Genomic DNA, 21467 nt, shown 5'->3' with positions numbered 1-21467 from the left:
TCCAGCTCAACGTCTAAAAAATTATATGTTTTACCCCCAAAGACACTGGTAAATTTCATACTATGGCCATTGTCATTAAGACATAGGGGTTGCTACTAGTGAACACCTTTTGTTCTTCAAAATCTGCTAGATATAAATTGGCAAAAGTAGGTGCGACGGGGGCGCCCATCGCCGTGCCAGCCCTTTGCACATACCATTTTTTGTTAAACTGAATGGCGTTGCCTTGAATACTACCTTTAATAGCAATGATTATGCTCCCTGGGCGATATTATGGTAAAGCCAGCCGACAAAGGGGGGCAATATTGCATTATTGCCCCTTGAGTATTATCTGGAAGAAGCCCATCGTCAACTCAATGATTTCCGTACTTACCAGCCTCTCAGCTCTAACCCCACAGGGGATTTTGCTAATAAACTTAGAACTGTGTTAAGACAGGGTGTAGAACAGGGACACATATCCAAAATATTTGCTGAAAAATTAATACTCACCCATCCGTTAACACCTTATTGGTATTAGCTCCCTAAGATACACAAATCGGCAGACTGACTCCCCCATTGTGGCAGGCAGGGGCTCGGTCACCGAACCAGCCTCTAAGTAGCTACATTGGTTGTTGCAACCTTTACTTAAAAAATGTACCTTCATATATTCAGGACATAGGTGATCTTCTGAGAGCTCTTGAGAATTTTGTATGGCACCCCTTTTTTTGCTAGCCAGGGTGGATGTGGAGAGCTTGTACACCCGCATCCCTCAAGATGCAGGTGTACAGGCGGTCCGCAATCAGTTGCAATATGCCACTGGCGTGGGTCCCAGCTTTTGGAATTTCATATGTGACCTATTAAAGGTAGTACTTCAATCCAACGCCTTTCAGGTTAACAAAAAAATGGTATGCCCAAAGGGCTGGCACGTCGATGGGCACGTACTTTTGCCAATTTATATCTAGCAGATTTTGAAGGACAAAAGGTGTTCACTAGTAGCAACCCCTATGTCAGTCACGTCAAGATGTACCTTAGGTACATCAATGATATGACTGTAGTTTGGGATGGGCCCGAAGAGACATTTAACCATTTTGTTAAATTTCTTAATGACAATGGCCATAGTATGAAATTTACCAGTGTCTTTGTGGGTAAAACATTTTGAATTTTTTAGACGTTGAGCTGGACACTAGTTCAGGGACCTTAGAGTTTAGAGGATCCCGAAAACCGACCACAGTTAAATTCTTATTAAGCTTCCAAAGTTATCATCCCCAACATGTGAAGCGATCACTCCCTTATGGGCAATTTGTCAGGTTGCGTATAGTCAACTATAATCTGACACATCTTTTGAGTTACAGGCAACTCAGCTAATGGATAGATTATGGGAATGGAAATATTTGGAGGAACTAATCCAGCAATCTTATCTAAAAGCCCGTTCTTTGAATCGTGAAAGTCTTCTGAGGAAAAGAAAGGGGAAAGAAAAACAGAGAGGACAAGGTTCCTCCAATAAAGATAAAGATAGACATTTTGTCTTTTCTTTTACCTTTAGTCCAATGGAAAAAATAGTGAGAAACGCTATAAGAACTGGTATTTCTTGATCCAAGATGAAATCCTTTGAGATATTTGCAAAAAGAAACCAATTGTGACTTTCAAAAAATACTCGTAGCTTGAGATATGTTCCAGTAAAAGGACGGTTAGATTTAACTGAAGGGATGGAAAAACGTTGGTTAAATAGTTCCAATTTGTGTGGTTACTACCGCTGCGGTAGTTGCAAGTGGTGTGAACAGATGCTGACAGGTAAATCAGTTAAATTAGGAGCAGTGGTCAGTCAAACAACTTATTATGTGTCATACAATGTAGCTGTGGTCTATTCTATATTGGGAAGACAATTAGACGCCTTTATGTACGGTTTTCTGAGCATGTGAGATCTGTGACCGCAGCGGATCCCCGTGTCTAATTCATCATATGCGGGAATGCCATGCCAGCGATACCTCTCAAATTAGATTCATGGGGTTGGTCCTCATTCACACACGGCCGGACAGCGTTGAAGTGAATGCAGCTTTATTGAAACAAGAAACCTTTCTAATTATTAAAACTCAGGGGCTTTGTAGCTTGGGGCTGAACGAAAGAAGTGTGTTTAATGATTGATGTTCAAGACTCGCTATCTATATTCACCATCTGCACCTGCACTTGTACGTGATATATGTAATGTGATGCTCTCTATTTGCATATTTTTAGTTTTTCTTGACATTGTATTTTCTTCTCCACTTTTTGTGTGTTAAAGGGGCATTCCAGCAAAAAACAATTTTTTTTAATATATTGATAAGGATCGACCAAGTGGGGGCTTTCAAATGTGATTGACTGTGCTGTTATATTGGTTGTTTGTTCAACTATTGGTTGTTCAACTATTGTCCATATATATTAGCATATCTAGTGTCCATTAATTTCTTGGCAAAAGTTCTCTGTTCGTCAGATATTTAGTCTTTTACTCCCGCATGCCGTCATGGCAAGGTCTTGGTCCAGAGTCGCGAGCAGATAGCATTCTGAGGTATATGGGTTAAAGGGTAGGGGAACAGATATTTTTTTCCAGCAGCGATGGAATAGTAATAGTAGTATATTGATCAGTCATTAGAAACATAAGGGTCATCAATATCAACTGGCTCCAGAATGTTAAACAGATTTGTAAATTACTTCTATTAAAAAATATTAATCCTTTCAATAATTATCAGCTGCTGAAGTTGAGTTGTTCTTTTCTGTCTGGCAACACTGCTCTCTGCTGACATCTCTGTCTGTCTCGGGAACTGCACAGAGCAGAATAGGTTTTCTATGGGGATTTGCTTCTACTCTGGACAGTTCCTGAGACAGGTGTCATCAGAGAGCACTTAGACAGAAAAGAACAACTCAACTTCAGCAGTGTCACGATTCGGCAGGCTGGAGGTGGATCCTCTGTGCCAGAGAGGGATTGGCGTGGACCGTGCCGGTGGACCGGTTCTAAGTTGCTACTGGTATTCACCAGAGCCTGCCGCAAAGCGGGATGGTCTTGCAGCGGCGGTAGCAACCAGGTCGTATCCACTGGCAACGGTTCAACCTCTCTGACTGCTGAGAATTGCGCGGTACAAGGGAGTAGACAAGAGCAAGGTCAGACGTAGCAGAAGGTCGGGGCAGGCGGCTAGGTTCGTAGTCAATGGTGATAGCAGATGGTCAAGAACACAGTAGAGGTAACACAGAGTAGCTTTCTCAAGGCACAAGGCAACAAGATCCGGCAAGGGAGTGCAGGGGAAGTGAGGTATAAGTAGGGAGTGCACAGGTGGAAACTAATCAGGAAGATTGGGCCAGGCACCATCATTGGTGCACTGGCCCTTTAAATCTCAGAGAGCTGGCGCGCGCGCGCCCTAGAGAGCGGAGCCGCGCGCGCCAGAGCATGACAGCCGGGGACCGGGACAGGTAAGTGACTTGGGATGCGATTCGCGAGCGGGCGCGTCCCGATATGCGAATCGCATCCCCGCCAGCAATGTCAGTGCAGCGCTCCCGGTCAGCGGGTCTGACCGGGGCGCTGCAGGGAGAGAAACGCCGCGAGCGCTTCGGGGAGGAGCAGGGACCCAGAGCGCTCAGCGTAACAGTACCCCCCCCCCCTTAGGTCTCCCCCTCTTTTTGTCGGGATGTCGCTCCACCTGGGACGAGGACATTGGGAGCGATTGTAGAGTCTCCTTCTGGGGGACAGTGAAGTCCTGGGCAGACCGGTCAGAAGGAGTGGGAATGGGGAGGGGGGGCACAGGGTGAGGCTTGGCACAGTCCTGATAGGCCTTGGGGAGACCAGGCACAGGGGGGGACACTGAGGCCCGACAGACGGGGCTGGGAGCAGACGTGAGGCATTTCTTGCGGCAAGCAGGACCCCAATTCTCGATCTCCCCGGTGGTCCAGTCAAGGGTGGGAGAATGGTGCTGGAGCCATGGCAGACCGAGAAGGACTTCAGATGTGCAGCCGGGCAAAACCAAAAATTCAATCTTTTCGAGATGTGGTCCAATGTTCATAAGCAGAGGCACTGTGCGATAACGCACAGTGCAGTTCAACTTGACTCCGTTGACTGAAGCAATGTAGAGCGGCTTGATGAGACGGGTTACCGGGATGCAGTACCTATCAAGCAAAGAGGCCAGAATAAAATTTCCAGAAGAACCAGAGTCCAAGACGGCCACTGCAGAGAAGGAGGAGTTGGCAGAAGGAGAAATCCGTACGGGCACAGTGAGACATGGAGAAGCAGACTCCGTACCCAGAGACACCAGACCCACATGAGCAGGTTGCGTGCGTGCATTTTCCAGACGTGGAGGACGAATCGGGCAATCCACCAAGAAATTTTCGGTACTAGCGCAGTACAGACATAGATTTTTATCCCTACGTCGAGACCTCTCTTCAATAGTCAGGCGAGACCGATCTACTTGCATAGGCTCCTCGGCGGGAGGCACAGGGGTAGATTGCAAGGGATACCGTGACAGAGGTGCCCAGGGATTAAGGTCTTTTTCCTGGCGGAGTTCCTGGTGTCTTTCAGAAAAACGCATGTCAATGCGGGTGGCCAAATGGATAAGTTCATGCAGATTGGCAGTAATCTCTCGTGCGGCCAGCACATCTTTGATGTTACTGGATAGGCCTTTTTTAAAGGTCGCGCAGAGAGCCTCGTTGTTCCAAGATAATTCGGAAGCGAGAGTACGAAATCGGATGGCGTACTCGCCTACAGAAGAATTACCCTGGACCAGGTTCAGCAGGGCAGTCTCGGCAGAAGAAGCTCGGGCTGGTTCCTCGAAGACACTGCGAACCTCAGAGAAGAAGGAGTGTACAGTGGTGGTGACAGGGTCATCGCAGTCCCAGAGCGGTGTGGCCCAAGCCAAAGCCTTCCCAGACAGGAGACTAACCACGAAAGCCACCTTCGACCGTTCAGTAGGAAATTGGTCCGACAACATCTCCAAATGTAGGGAACATTGTGACAGGAAACCTCGGCAGAGTCTAGAGTCCCCATCAAATTTGTCCGGCAGGGACAAGCGGAGGTTAGGAGCGGTCACTCGCTGCGGAAGAGGTGCAGGAGCCGGCGGAGGAGATGGTTGTTGCTGCTGTAGCTGTGACTGAAATTGCTGTAGCTGTGACTGAAGCTGCTGTAGCTGTGACTGAAGTTGCTGTGTCATGGTGGTCAAGTACGACAGCTGGTGATCTTTTTGGGCGATCTGTCGGGATTGCTGGGCGACCAGCGTAGTGAGGTCAGAGACAACTGGCAGGGGAACCTCAGCGGGATCCATGGCCGGATCTACTGTCACGATTCGGCAGGCTGGAGGTGGATCCTCTGTGCCAGAGAGGGATTGGCGTGGACCGTGCCGGTGGACCGGTTCTAAGTTGCTACTGGTATTCACCAGAGCCCGCCGCAAAGCGGGATGGTCTTGCAGCGGCGGTAGCAACCAGGTCGTATCCACTGGCAACGGTTCAACCTCTCTGACTGCTGAGAATTGCGCGGTACAAGGGAGTAGACAAGAGCAAGGTCAGACGTAGCAGAAGGTCGGGGCAGGCGGCTAGGTTCGTAGTCAATGGTGATAGCAGATGGTCAAGAACACAGTAGAGGTAACACAGAGTAGCTTTCTCAAGGCACAAGGCAACAAGATCCGGCAAGGGAGTGCAGGGGAAGTGAGGTATAAGTAGGGAGTGCACAGGTGGAAACTAATCAGGAAGATTGGGCCAGGCACCATCATTGGTGCACTGGCCCTTTAAATCTCAGAGAGCTGGCGCGCGCGCGCCCTAGAGAGCGGAGCCGCGCGCGCCAGAGCATGACAGCCGGGGACCGGGACAGGTAAGTGACTTGGGATGCGATTCGCGAGCGGGCGCGTCCCGCTATGCGAATCGCATCCCCGCCAGCAATGTCAGTGCAGCGCTCCCGGTCAGCGGGTCTGACCGGGGCGCTGCAGGGAGAGAAACGCCGCGAGCGCTTCGGGGAGGAGCAGGGACCCGGAGCTCTCAGCGTAACAAGCAGCTCATGAGTACTGAAAGGATTAAGATTTTTTAATAGAAGTATTTTACAAATCTGTTTAACTTTCTGGAGCCAGTTGATATATATATATATATATATATATATATATATATATAAAAGTTTTCCCTGGATAACCCCTTTAAAGGGGTATTCCAGGCCAAAACTTTTTTTTATATATCAACTGGCTCCATTGTAAACAAAAAAACACAACCAAGATTCAGTACTTTTTTTGGTGGCCAAAAATAGAACCAAAAGTTTTTTCTTTTTGAATTTCTTTTCTGTCTGTCCGCAGTGCTCTCTGCTGACACCTCTGTCCATTTCAGGAACTGTCCAGAGCAGGAGCAAATCCCCATAGCAAACCTCTCCTGCTCTGGGCAGTTCCTGATACGGACAGAGGAGTCAGCATAGAGCACTGTGGTCAGACAGAAAGGAAATTCAAAAAGAAAAGAACTTCCTGTGGAACATACAGCAGCTGATAAGTACTGGAAGGATTAAGATTTTTATATAGAAGTAATTTACAAATCTTTTTAACTTTCTGGCACCAGTTGATTAAAAAAATAAAATGTTTTCCACTGGAGTACCCCTTTAAATGACCTCCCACTATGAGATGTATATCATTCTATGCTAATTATCTCACCACGGATAATTGTTTAACACATGTGTTGCATTATTTTCAGAAGAAAGTTGTCATGGTTTTTAATCTTTGAAAGAGTTGTCCCAATATAGACACTTATCACCTATCCACAAGACAGGTGTTTGTTCTGTCGGAATCCTCTGCTGCTCCATTCAGTCTATATGGTACTGTCAGCGATAACAATAGTGTTTATCTTGGGATAACCCCCTAAATTAGATTAAGATAACTAATACAGATTGTTGAATACCGTATGCTAATTTGACTGCTTACCTGCTTTATCACTTTATAATATATTTATTATCATATACAGCAGTCCATATGTCACAACCTTGGTTCCACCATAATATATCAAGAGACGAAGCCCAGAAACTGATACATCAGCAAGGACTTGTGAATGGGTATGTTACTTCATACATGGATGTTGAGACTAAAGCTTTATGCACCTGGCAAGGCTTCATACAGAATCCAATGGAGCATGTCACAATTATGCCTCATGTAAAAATAGGAAAAAACAAAATGGTGTATAAGTTGGAGGCCCACATAGGTATCGTAAAGGCCTATACATTTTTCCATGTAGCTCAAAAGGGGAGATATTTCTCCTTGAGGAGACACTATTAATGGTGATTGGAGCTTTAAAGGGGTACTCTGCCCCTAGACAGCTTATCCCCTATCTTTTCAACACTTTTCCGTAACGATGGTGATTCCAAAAAAAAGAAAAAAATATATTTACTCATTTAATACATCTATCTTTATGTGTCTCCCTCCTTCCTCAGGTCCGAGTTACAGTGTGTGGATACAGTACATTATATATACATATTTCCATGAATACATTAACCCATTAAACATTTGAAGTTTGCCGGGTCTGAATGCCATTGGAGGCTGAGTATGACGTCAGCCTCCAGGGTCTATTGGTGGTGTATAGGAATGAATGGGCTACATCTATACAGTGAAATCAATGGGCCCATTGTGTTTTATGGAGATCTTGCAGCAAACAGGGAAGAAAGCTAAACAGCAGGGTCTTGGTAGTAATGTGGATGGGAGACCCTGCTGTAGGTTCAATTCCTGGGTTGATATACAGTGTTGGGATTATACTTTAATTAGGATAGACATATATGGGTCAATTGATAGTTAATAAAGTCTTTGAACTGTGGGAACTAGGTCAATTGGATACCATAAATGGGCAATTAGGTTATTTGAAACAGGAGGTAATGTGTTGTATCCAATTGACCTAGTTCTCACAATTCAAAAAATGATGTCTATCCTAATTAAAGTATAATCCGAACACTGTATATCAACCCCGGAATTGAACCAACACCTGGGTCTCCCATCAACTTCACTACCAGGACCCTGTTGTTTAGCATTCTACCCCATTTGCTGCAAAATCTCCATAGACCACAAAGATTTCAATGGGCAAAAAATCACAATGTTATAGATCTAGCTCATTCATTCCTATACCCCACCAATAGACCCTGGAGGCTGACGTCATACTCAGCCTACAATGGCATTCAGACCTGGAAAATTTCAAATGTTTAATGGGTTAATGTATTCATGGAAATATCTATATATAAAGTACTGTATCCACACAGTGTAACTCGGACCTGAGGAAGGAGGGAGACCCTCAGAAACGTGTAGCCCTACCATGTTTTGCCACTTTTTATGATTTTAAATAAAAAGCAAATACAAATCTATACCCGACTCCTGTGTCACCACGCCGGTGTAGTGCATTTCTCCTGCGGTGTTGCTATCAGTGTGTGAAGAGTGGGAGAAGAGGGTTGCATTGACAATCCAACACTATGGGCAGCACATTGAACACATTTTATAAGTGGTCAGAAACTTGTAGATAACTCATGAAAGAATAAAGTTACTTTAAAACCAAGCACATCATTGTTTTTCTTGTGAAATTCCCAATAAGTTTGATGTGTCACATGACCCTCTTCCTATTGAAAAAACAAAAGTTGGATTCAAAATGGCCGACTTCAAAATGGCCGCCATGGTCACCACCCATCTTGAAAAGTTCCCCCTCTCACATATACTAATGTGCCACAAACAGGAAGTTAATATCACCAACCATTCCCATTTTATTAAGGTGTATCCATATTAATGGCCCACCCTGTATTTACAAATCTTAATCCTTCCAGTTCTTATCAGCTTCTGTATACTCCAGAGGGAGTTCTTTTCTTTTTGAATTCATTTTCTGTCTGACCACAGTGCTCTCTGCTGACACCTCTGTCCATGTCAGGAACTAATAAATTCCAATTCCCTTCAGGGTTAACAACCCCTCCGGGACTAAGACCCCCAACTAGGGTCACCCTTTTAAAACTTCACTTTTATTTATTATTTGTTAAGAACAAAATGAGGTGCAAAAAAATAATACAAACGAAGGTGTTTAAAAACACAATATATAGGAATTGGATTGGTCCATTACTGGTTCCACTAATTCTGATTCACTAGGGCTTATATGTTAGGGACTCTTTATCATTGATCTGGATCCTAAGATTCCAATCTTCATAGTCCACCTAACATGCACCTCCTCTATCTAATTTACCAATTCCTATTATTGCTGTTTAAAAAGTGTTCCCTAGCATCCCCCCGACGTTTCGCTGGAAAGACCCAGCTTTATCAAGGTATAGGACACTAATGATTAGTGTCCTATACCTTGATAAAGCTGGGTCTTTCCAGCGAAACGTCGGGGGGATGCTAGGGAACACTTTTTAAACAGCAATAATAGGAATTGGTAAATTAGATAGAGGAGGTGCATGTTAGGTGGACTATGAAGATTGGAATCTTAGGATCCAGATCAATGATAAAGAGTCCCTAACATATAAGCCCTAGTGAATCAGAATTAGTGGAACCAGTAATGGACCAATCCAATTCCCATATATTGTGTTTTTAAACACCTTCGTTTGTATTATTTTTTTGCACCTCATTTTGTTCTTAACAAATAATAAATAAAAGTGAAGTTTTAAAAGGGTGACCCTAGTTGGGGGTCTTAGTCCCGGAGGGGTTGTTCACCCTGAAGGGAATTGGAATTTATGAATTAAATACCCCGGGTACCCCATGGGGGATTTTTGTGTATATGCATGTCAGGAACTGTCCAGAGCAGAAGAGGTTTCCTATGGGGATTTGCTCCTGTTCTGGACAGTTCCTGACATGGACAGAGGTGTCAGCAGAGAGCACCGTGGTCAGACAGAAAATAAATTCAAAAAGAAAATAACTTCCTGTGGAGCATAGAACAGCTGATAAGTACTGGAAGGATTAAGATTTTTAAATAGAAGTAATTTACAAATCTTTTTAACTTTCTGGCACCAGTTGATTTAAAAAAAATTAAAATAAAATAGTTTTCCCCAGGAGTACTCCTTTAACTATCTGGGACGCAAATGTCGCTATTTTTAATTTGAACAATTTTAACATTCTTACCCCATTGTTTTAAGAAGTTTTATGATATACACATACATAAAAGTATATTTTTTTCCACCACTTTTCCAGAAATAATAATTTCTTTTGTCAATGCCTTGCTGCTGGATAATATACTGTAAAAAATGTGTCCGGAAAGCGTCTGAGTTAATGTTTTCATTTCTGGGCCAGAGAGGCGTTTTGAAGTTCAGCTCTTATGCAGTGGAAGCCAGCTGGTGTACTACACAAACTTGACAGCTCGGACCTATAGAGATGAATCAATACTTCAGTCATTGAAGTTTCCCTGAAAGCATAATCATACTTTTCAGTATTATCTCCTTCCACTTCTAAGTGAAAGAAGTTCTATTTATAAACCCCCATCCGATTCTTTTAAAACTTTCGAAAAATGCCGTGTAGCGCGATTGAAAGCCGGTCCTGTATGCCAAGTAACAATTTTAAAAAAATGTCCTTAGAGGCATGGCATGCAAATTCTAGCTTTCATACACCACATAGGAAAAAATACAGTATATAAAAACTTTGATTTCTGTTTCCTAAAATAATAATAATTTATTTATTTATTTTTATAATTTTTTTGAGTGTAGAAAGACAAAAAAAAAAATAAAATATGGAAACCATCATTCTGTGATCTGAATATGTATCCTCATTGGTGTAATTCAGTCTTTCCTACCAGGGTGCCTCCAGCTGTTGTAGTTTTGCAACAGCTGAAGGCTCCCTGGTTGGGAAACACTGACATAGTTGAGAGAGGTTTGTCCGCCTTTTTTAGTGGTGGTAATGTGTATGTGCGCCAAATTTATTAAATTATCCCATCGGCATTAAATCATTTTGAGCAGGTACACATTTTCTGAAATTTTACTTTAGTACACCATTTTCTATGGTTTGCCCATTGCGCATAACATTGCGACATTTCTATGTACCAAAAAAGGCAAGCCACATCTGTGTTGGTGTAGAATTTGTGACTTTTGGGAGGCGTTTGCATGAAAATTTGGGACAATTTAAAAAATAAATTCAGAAATCAGCAACCACTGCAAAGTAAAGGGGCAAAAGTGTTCAGTCAAGCCACTTTCTAAAACCTTACCTCAATTGAAAAGTTTCCAATCTTTTGCGCAACAAAGCCAATGTGCAAAACTATACCACCACTATACAACATAAATATATGTATATGGAATATCTCTCTCTCTCTCTCTCTCTCTCTCTCTCTCTCTCTCTCTCTCTCTCTCTCTCTCTCTCTCTCTCTCTCTATATATATATTCCATTGCTTTGAATGTTGTTCTGCTGCATATGCATACTTTGACCACAAGGGTGTCTCATTGTACATCACATTTTGAGGTATATAGAAAATGACTATACCGGTGGTATCTGACCCCATATAAACTATCTATACAATTCCCAGGGCACTCAGATATATGTTGGCGGTGTAATGAGAATGTGGGTACTCTTCTTCACATATGGTGGGAATGTGAGGGGATTAGACCCCTATGGAACCAAGTGTATACTTTATTAAAGGGGTACTCCGCCCCTAGACATCTTATCCCCTATCCAAAGGATAGGGGATAAGATGTCTAGGGGCGGAGTACCCCTTTAAGTAACATCTTGACGCACTCAATCCATGGGGATCAGAAGTAGCCCTATTACATGTGAGTATGGAGGATATGTCAACCCCTGACATGACTATAAGGGTTCACCTTTTAACAGTTGTTAAATGTAATACAGCAGATGGAAAAGTTCAGAAATCCCAGTTATACAACAGTTAAAGGGGTATTCCAGGCAAAAATGTTTTATCCCCTATCCAAAGGATAGGGGATAAGATGTCTGATCGCAGGGGGCCTGCTGCTGAGACCCCCCGCAATTTCCCTGCAGCACCCATATTCTATGCAGAGACTGTGTCTCTAGTTTCGGAAACCTCCGGGTTTCCGGGACTGGGGACATCACGCCACGCCCCCTCCATTCATGTCTATGGGAGGGGGCGTGACGGCCGTCACGCCCCCTCCCATAGGCATGAATGGAGGGGGCATGGTGTGACGTCACGTCCCCAGTCCCGGAAACCTGGAGGTTTCCGATACTGGAGATTCAGCACCTGTATAGAATGCAGGTGCTGCAGGGAGATCTCGGGGGGTCTCAGCAGCAGGCCCCCCGTGATCAAACACCTTGTCCCCTATCCTTTGGATAGGGGATAAAACATTTTTGCCCGGAATACCCCTTTAATCAATAGTACACATTTAAATTGTTTGATGAAGCGCTCAATTGCTTCTGCGCACCATCGTCTTCCTCAATTCTCTTCGAAATGGGCCAAATGGCTTGAATTTAAATTGCCATAATTAATATGATTCCTGCAACCCCCATTTAAACTTAAAAAATTTGAATATAAATTAATTATGTAATGTAAATTTTATTTTTGCTCTACTTTTTATCTCTTTACTTTTCCTTTTTCTTTCTTTCCTTTTTCCTGTTTTCCCTGTGTGTAATGCAATGTATATTGTAATATTGTTAAAATTCAATTAAAAATAAAAAATAAAAGTGATTCTGCTGGACTGCGCACACAATTTTCTGCACCAGAAATCCTGTTTCCGGCCACTGCCGATAGATTTGGCATGTCAATTCTTCTGGCGGAATTCGCTCGAAAGTGCATTGCCATCTATGGAGCTAGAGCATTTCTGAGTGGTCCTAGCACTGGTGGCTATTAATGAAATGTCCGCCTGTGAAGACATTCTGCAGATATTCTGCCGTGTGAACTGAGCCTGACTTGGGCTCCTTTGGGTGGAGAAAACGGCCCCTTGTCATGTTGTCACTGGAAAAACTGATCTGGGATTGTTAAGACCCAGAAGTTCTGCCATGCTGTACAGTACCCGATCATGTGATCTCAAGGTCCAAAACAGACAGTGACATTGACATTGCCTCTATTGACTAGCTAGCACCATGTAGACTGCAAAAGAGTAGACAAAAGTGGTTACAAACCACTTTTGGGTCCCCATCTATCCGTAAAAGCTTTACACCTTACCTTTTCCAACTTGATGGCTGTAATGAGCATTAACTATGGCGTGGGCTTAAATCTCAGGATCACATGAAGTACAGATGTAGTGCATGCCAACATTATCAATACAATGCAACATTTAGTTAAAATAGTGTGTTGGGGTGCTGTGTTTAAAAGATGTCAGGCAGTAGTAAGGTGAGGCAGCAATGAATACAAGAGGCAGGCAATGGTGGCAATGCATACAGTACTGTGTGCATTGCTGCACACTCACTACATTCACTGGGCTGGTAGCATAAACAGATTGTCAGGTACCTTACATTTTACCCATTCCGTAGGCCACACCATAAGTCATGTATGGATCTGAAAGGTTTGTCTGCCCTTATAACAAAGTGGAATATTATGGGGCACATATTACAACTGTAGTCCCCTTGTCCTCCTCAAGGTGTCCTCCTATCAGTCCCACAGCAGTGTGAATCACCTAATTACATACAAATACACAAAATTTACATAATAACACAAACTGTTGCATGTATGTATATGTTGTTCCCCACCTCCCAGGACTGCCTATATGCCCAGGCTTACTCTGGTACATCTGGCGCTTGAATGTGGAAAAATATTAAAGCGTACTTGTCATATCACAGAAAAAGAAAAAAATCTTCTATATGTTACTCACTAGGTCATGCAGATGTTTTACATGTATTTTAATGTGTCTAGCTTCTGTATTTGGCTCACAGATCCCTCTTTTCTGCTGCTCACTCATTCCGACATCCACTGCTCAGGAAGGGGCGTGTACCCCCGTCTGTGTGAATTTACCCTGAAAGCACTACACTAAACAAAATAAAGGGTAAAACTATACATATCCACATCCCCTCTCCTACCGCCCCCCCCCCCCCCCAATAAGAATGAAAAAACTTCTGGTACGGCACTGTTGCAAAACAACAACTCCCAGTATTGCCGGACAGACATTGAAATCAGTTGCTTCCATTAACCATCAATAAGCTTCTTACACCTCTCAGCCGGAATGTTGGACCATTCTTCCTTTGCAAACTGCTCCAGGTCTCTCTTATTGGAAGGCACCTTTTCCTAACAGCTATTTTTAGATCTCTTCACAGGTGTTTAATGGGATTTAGATCTGGACTCATTGCTGGCCACTTTTCTGACACTGGGCTGTACAGAGCGACCCACAATCCATTGGTAATCCTCAGATTTAATGATGCCTTACACACATTCAAGGCACCCAGTGCCAGAGGCAGCAAAACAACCCCAAAACATCATTGAGCCTCCACCATATTTCACTGTAGGTACTGTGTTCTTGTCTTTGTAGGCCTCATTCCATTTTTGGGAAAACAGTAGAATGATATGCTTAACCAAAAAGCTCTATCTTGGTCTTACTCATGTTCGCTTTGAAAGATTTTGTCTTACTCAAGTTCATTTTGGTAAAATGTAGTCTTGCTTTTTTATGTCTCTGTGTCAGCAGTGTTGTCCTCCTTGGTCTCCTGCCATAGCGTTTCATTTCATTTAAATGTTGATGGGTAGTTCGCGCTGACACTGATGCTCCCTGAGCCTGCAGGACAGCTTAAATATCTTTGGAACTTGTTTGGGGCTGCTTATCCACCATCCTGACTATCCTGCATTGACACTTTTCATAAATTTTTCTCTTCCGTCCACACCCAGGGAGATTAGCTACAGTGTCATGGGTTGCAAACTTCTTGATGTTGCGCACTGTGGACAAAGGCAAATCTAGATCTCTGGAGATGGACTTGTAACCTTGAAATTGTTGATATTTTTCAACAATTTTGGTTCTCAAGTCGTCAGACAGTTCTCTTTTCCTCTTTCTGCTGTCCATGCTTAGTGTGGCACACACAGACACACAATGCAAAGATTAAGTGAACTTCTCTCCTTTTTATCTGCTTTCAGGTGTGATTTTTATATTGCCCACACCTGTTACTTGCCCCGGGTGAGTTTAAAGAAGCATCACATGCTTGAAAGAATGTTTTTTCCCCAATTTTGAAAGGGTGCCAATAATTTTGTCCAGACCATTTTGGGAGTTTGGTGACATTATGTCCAATTTGCTTTTTTTTCCTCCCTTTTTTGGTTTAGTTCCAATACACACAAAGGGAATAAACACGTGTATAGCAAAACATGTGTTACTGCAATCCTTTTATGTGAGAAATACTTCATTTTCTTGAAAAATTTCAGGGGTACCAACATTTACAGCCATGACTGCATAAAAAGGAAAATGATTTATATAAAAAGGAAAAAAAAAATGTTGTGACGCATATTAGAAAGGTTAATGTTTTACAACCTACAGTATAAAAAGTTTTGGAATCTGATGCCCATTTACGTTGTGATGAACATACCTGATTTCTCTGCTGTTATCTGGAAGCACTTAATGACAGGTTCTGTTTAGTTAAAGTAGAATTTCATTCATAAATGCAATAGTGTGAAGGGATTATAAGGTCAGACCGATTTAAGTTATTTAAAGTATGTTTTACTTTACTATGTATTAACCTTATAAAACTTCTTTTTTTTTAGAGTATTTTTGGTCAGGGACAGCCAAAGTACTCCAAAATCATTTGTCCTTTCTTTGTGCTATGGGCAGAAGATAAAGCATTTCCAGATTCTACCAGTAAGTCATGTTTGCCACCTCCTGTTCTATCCATGGATTAGAAAATGTAATTTCCCTTATTGTAAGGCATAAATACAGTAAACCATGGTAACAGAAATGTTCATGCTTGCTACCCTTTTTGTTTTTCAAAATTAAAGTTTATTGAATTTTAACAATAGAACAAGTAATACCGTATTTTTCGTCCTATAGGACGCACCCAATTTATAGGTGCAAAATCAAAAAAATTAAAGATTTTGAACCCAATAGTGGTCTTCAACCTGCGGACCTCCAGATGAAATCTACAGAGGAAATTCTTATCTTTTTGGAACACAGTGCTCTCTGCTGACATCTCTGTCCATTTTAGGAACTGTCCAGAGCAGCATATATTTGCTATGGGGAGTTGTAGATTTGCTACAGCTGGAGGATCAGACTACACAATGTTCATTTGTAGTCTGTTACCATGGAGGCACATAGGTCAGCATGTGAGTTATAGGTAAGGCTGCATTCACATCTCGTTTTGTACATACGGGTGCCAGATTCGGCGGGGGGAGGGGCAAACCGGGCGCTCCTGTACCCCAGCCGGATCAGCCCGTAAGTCCATATACTTTAACGAGCCGTCAGTAGCCGACCGGAGTCAAACGGTGACTCCGGTAGGCTCAGTTTTGACCCGTATGCGGTTTCCTGACCGGACCTCAAACCGTAGTATACTACGGTTTTAGGTCCGGTCCAAAACCGCATACGGGTCAAAACTGAGCTGACCGGAGTCACCGTTTGACTACGGTCGGCTCATTAAAGTAAATGGACTTACGGGCTGATTCGGCTGGGGTACGGGAGCGCCCGGTTTGCCCCTCCCCCCGCCGGATCCGGCACCCGTATGTACAAAACGAGATGTGAATGCAGCCTAATTTTTGTTGAGAGTTTGCAGAGTTTCTCTATTTTTGGAGTCCATTTTTATAGACTGTTACCACTCCCAACATGCTGTTGGCTGTCCGGGCATGCTGGGAGTTGTAATTTTGCAACAGCTGGAGGCGGACTGGTTGGGAAACATTGTGCAGAACCTAAAAGTGACATGTAAAAGAGAATGTAGTAGCCTCTAAGCCACCCACTTTCATAAAATGTTTAACTATGTTGTTTTTTCCCTCCATCTAACAGACTGAAGGTGGTGGAGAGCTGTTTTATTCTTTAGATGAGGGACACACCAGGTTTACAGATCTCACACAACTTGTCGAGTTCCATCAGCTGAACAGGGGAATCCTGCCCTGCACCCTGAAGCACTACTGCACCCGGGTTACCTTCTAACTCTGTTCATGAACTACTGTAAATAAATAAAAAATCACTGTATTTAGATGTTATGGTCGGTGTATATACACAGTGCCAAAAAAGATCTGCAATTAAAAAAATAAACAATGTCACAAAATATGGAGAAGCTTTTGTTTGTGACCAAAATGTGATGACGGGTGAGACCCGAATAAGGCCCCAAGTGTTCCTCCTGTATACTCATGATTACACTAGAGGACGTGTGTCAAAAAGTCAACGCTGAAAAATGTATGGACTAATATTGTAATAAAAATGTCAGCTGCTTTGTATGATGGACTATTTCACACTTGTTCTAAGTTTATTGTCAGGATAGAGCACCTGTTCCCAACCAGCATGCCTACTGTGGCAACAGCTGGAGGCCCGCTGTTTGGGGCCAACAAGGTGGCATCCCTACCAAGGCAAGGACCTGGGGTTGCAGAGAAGTGAGGAACCTAATGGCCAACAGAAGGGGCAACCAAAAGGGCACCGCACCCTGATCAATGTTAGTGACGCACAACACACACGAGTGGCGCAGTGACAAAAAACATAAAATAAATAGAGGATGTAGTAAATTACTGCCAGTCATCTGGCCGGATCTATGATCATTTCTTCGATACTAGCCAGAAGGCCAAGAATTAAGGCTAAAGGTGAGAGTTTGTAGAGTCTGTGCCAATCTTCAGTGGGAACCACCACCCAGTGAGATCAGACACCTCAGAGTGTTTCCCCAAACCCTTCCAGTGTTTACTGCTGCTTGTACCCGCATCGCTATATTCTTAGTAGTGATGAGCGGCAGGGGCCATATTCAAATTCACAATATTTCACGAATATATGGACAAATATTCATCCTATATTCGCAGTTATTTTTGCTTTGAGTAAATGCGCATATGTATATGTGGATAACTATCTACCTACCTATTTATATTATCTATCTACAATAAACAAAACGTGTAGTAGATACAGCAATAAAAAGCCGGAGGCTTCACTCTTTGGGGAGCGAATAAAGTCTCACTCCATCAAGATTTGAGTCTCCGGCTTTTTGGTGCTGTATCTACTACACGTTCTGTACGCTTCTCCGGGATGATTACTAGCACAGCTGTGATGTCCAGTGCTGTCTCTTCAACACAATTTATTTTTATTTTTTTGATCTATCTATCTCATATCTATCTTTCTATCTATCTTTCTATCTATCTATCAATATTATCTATCTATCTATCTCATATCTATCTTTCTATCTATCTATCTATCTATCTATCAATATTATCTATCTATCTATCTCATATCTATCTATCTCATATCTATCTATCTCATATCTATCTATCTATCTATCTATCTATCTATCTATCAATATTATCTATCTATCTATCTCATATCTATCTATCTATCTCATATCTACCTATCTCATATCTATCTATCTATCTATCTCATATCTATCTATCTATCTATCTATCTCATATCTATCTATCTATCTATCTCATATCTATCTATCTATCTATCTATCTCATATCTATCTATCTATCTATCTATCTATCTCATATCTATCTATCTATCTATCTATCTCATATCTATCTTTCTATCTATCTTTCTATCTATCTATCAATATTATCTATCTATCTATCTCATATCTATCTTTCTATCTATCTATCTATCTATCTATCTATCAATATTATCTATCTATCTATCTATCTATCTATCTCATATCTATCTATCTATCTCATATCTATCTATCTCATATCTATCTATCTATCTATCTATCAATATTATCTATCTATCTATCTCATATCTATCTATCTATCTCATATCTATCTATCTCATATCTATCTATCTATCTATCTATCTATCTCATATATATCTATCTATCTATCTATCTATCTCATATCTATCTATCTCATATCTATCTATCTATCTATCTATCTATCTCATATCTATCTATCTATCTCATATCTATCTATCTATATATCTATCTATCTCATATCTATCTCATACAAGGGTCAAGTCCTGGAAAAAAAAAGTGTGGGAACTCACCCAAGATTTCTAATACACAGTATTTGCACACAAAAAAAATATCCAAGCTAAAACTTGACATCCTGCACGGTTCCAGGATTCTTACAGGCCACAGGCATACAGCTGCCTACGAAGTATAAGAGTGACACACTGTAACAAACCTACTCCTCATGTAATCTCCTAACTACAGGGGTGACACACTGTAACAAACCTACTCCTATTGTAATCTCCTTACTACTGGGGTGACACACTGTAACAAACCCCCTCCTCATGTAATCACCTTACTACTGGGGTGACACACTGTAACAAACCTCCTCCTCATGTAATCACCTTACTACTGGGGTGACACACTGTAACAACCTACTCCTCATGTAATCTCCTTACTACTGGGGTGACACACTGTAACAAACCTCCTCCTCATGTAATCACCTTACTACTGGGGTGACACACTGTAACAACCTACTCCTCATGTAATCTCCTTACTACAGGGGTGACACACTGTAACAAACCTACTCCTATTGTAATCTCCTTACTACTGGGGTGACACACTGTAACAAACCCCCTCCTCATGTAATCACCTTACTACTGGGGTGACACACTGTAACAAACCTCCTCTTCATGTAATCACCTTACTACTGGGGTGACACACTGTAACAAACCCCCTCCTCATGTAATCACCTTACTACTGGGGTGACACACTGTAACAAACCCCCTCCTCATGTAATCACCTTAATACTGGGGTGACACACTGTAACAAACCTCCTCCTCATGTAATCTCCTTACTACTGTGGTGACACACTGTAACAAACCTCCTCTTCATGTAATCTCCTTACTACTGGGGTAACAAACTGTAACAAACCTCCTCCTCATGTAATCTCCACACTACTGGGGTGACACACTGTAACAAACCCTCTCCTCATGTAATATCCTTACTACTGGGGTGACACACTGTAACATACCCCCTCCTCATGTAATCTCCTTACTACTGGGATGACACACTGTATCAAACCTCCTCCTCATGTAATCTCCTTACTACTGGGGTGACACACTGTAACAAACCTCCTCCTCATGTAATCTCCTTACTACTGGGGTTAAACACTGTAACAAACCTCCTCCTCATGTAATCACCTTACTACTGGGGTGACACACTGTAACAACCTACTCCTCATGTAATCTCCTTACTACAGGGGTGACACACTGTAACAAACTTACTCCTATTGTAATCTCCTTACTACTGGGGTGACACACTGTAACAAACCCCCTCCTCATGTAATCACCTTACTACTGGGATGACACACTGTAACAAACCTCCTCCTCATGTAATCACCTTACTACTGGGGTGACACACTGTAACAAACCCCCTCCTCATGTAATCACCTTACTACTGGGGTGACACACTGTAACAAACCCCCTCCTCATGTAATCACCTTACTACTGGGGTGACACACTGTAACAAACTCCCTCCTCATGTAATCACCTTACTACTGGGGTGACACACTGTAACAAACCTCCTCCTCATGTAATCTCCTTACTACTGGGGTAACACACTGCAACAAACCTCCTCCTTATGTAATCTCCTCACTACTGGGGTGACACACTGTAACAAACCCTCTCCTCATGTAATATCCTTACTACTGGGGTGACACACTGTAACATACCCCCTCCTCATGTAATCTCCTTACTACTGGGATGACACACTATAACAAACCTCCTCCTCATGTAATCTCCTTACTACTGGGGTGACACACTGTAACAAACCTCCTCCTCATGTAATCTCCTTACTACTGGGGTTAAACACTGTAACAAACCCCCTCCTCATGTAATCACCTCACTACTGGGGTGACACACTGTAACAAACCCCCTCCTTATGTAATTACCTTACTACTGGGGTGACACACTGTAACAAACCTCCTCCTCATGTAATCTTCTTACTATTGGGGTGACACACTGCAACAAGCCCCCTTCTCATGTAATTATCTTACTACTGTGGTGACACACTGTAACAAACCTCCTCCTCATGTCATCTCCTTACTACTGTGGTGACACACTGTAACATACCTCCTCCTCATGTCATCTCTTACTACTGTGGTGACACACTGTAACAAACCTCCTCCCCATGTCATCTCCTTACTACTGTGGTGACACACTGTAACAAGCCTCATCCCCATGTCATCTCCTTACTACTGTGGTGACACACTGTAACAAACCCTCACATTATGTAATCTCCTTACTACTGTGGTGACACATTGTAACAAATCTCCTTCCATGTAATTACCTTACTGGGGTGACATGTGACATGTCTCCTCCAGCTCAGCTCTGCCTCCTCCACAGTATCACACAGGTCCTTCAGCCACAATCTCTCCTTTTCCTCCACAACTAAGCTCCGTCCCCAACATGTGATTGTGACATAATCACAGGTCCTACATCTCCAGCATCTAGCAGTCAGGGCCGGGGGAGGAGACGGAGGGAGGGTAAGAATAATTCATAGGTCGGTCCTGGAGGATTAATGTAACAGGGACGGCATTCCTCCTCTGGAAAAAGTAAAGGAACGCTGTTCCTGTGCGTTCCTGCAGGA

At 42.7% G+C, this 21467-nt stretch overlaps 1 protein-coding gene across 2 annotated transcripts in view; it reads left to right on the top strand.

The window, feature by feature from the left end:
• GRB14 (growth factor receptor bound protein 14) overlaps positions 1-17183 on the top strand; it is a 77993-nt gene extending 60810 nt beyond the window's left edge. For both annotated transcript variants that reach the window (XM_056534073.1, XM_056534072.1), the window contains 3 exons: positions 6916-7003; positions 15523-15616; positions 16748-17183. In XM_056534073.1, the coding sequence (XP_056390048.1) occupies positions 6916-7003; positions 15523-15616; positions 16748-16894 (329 nt within the window). In that variant the 3' untranslated portion in view covers positions 16895-17183. The remainder of the gene's footprint in view (positions 1-6915; positions 7004-15522; positions 15617-16747) is intronic.
• The last annotated feature ends 4284 nt before the right edge of the window (positions 17184-21467 follow it).

This window comes from Hyla sarda, chromosome 8 (assembly GCF_029499605.1).
Source record: "Hyla sarda isolate aHylSar1 chromosome 8, aHylSar1.hap1, whole genome shotgun sequence".
In the NCBI taxonomy this organism is placed as follows: Eukaryota; Metazoa; Chordata; class Amphibia; order Anura; family Hylidae; genus Hyla; species Hyla sarda.
This window is presented reverse-complemented; position numbering and strand designations above follow the sequence as displayed.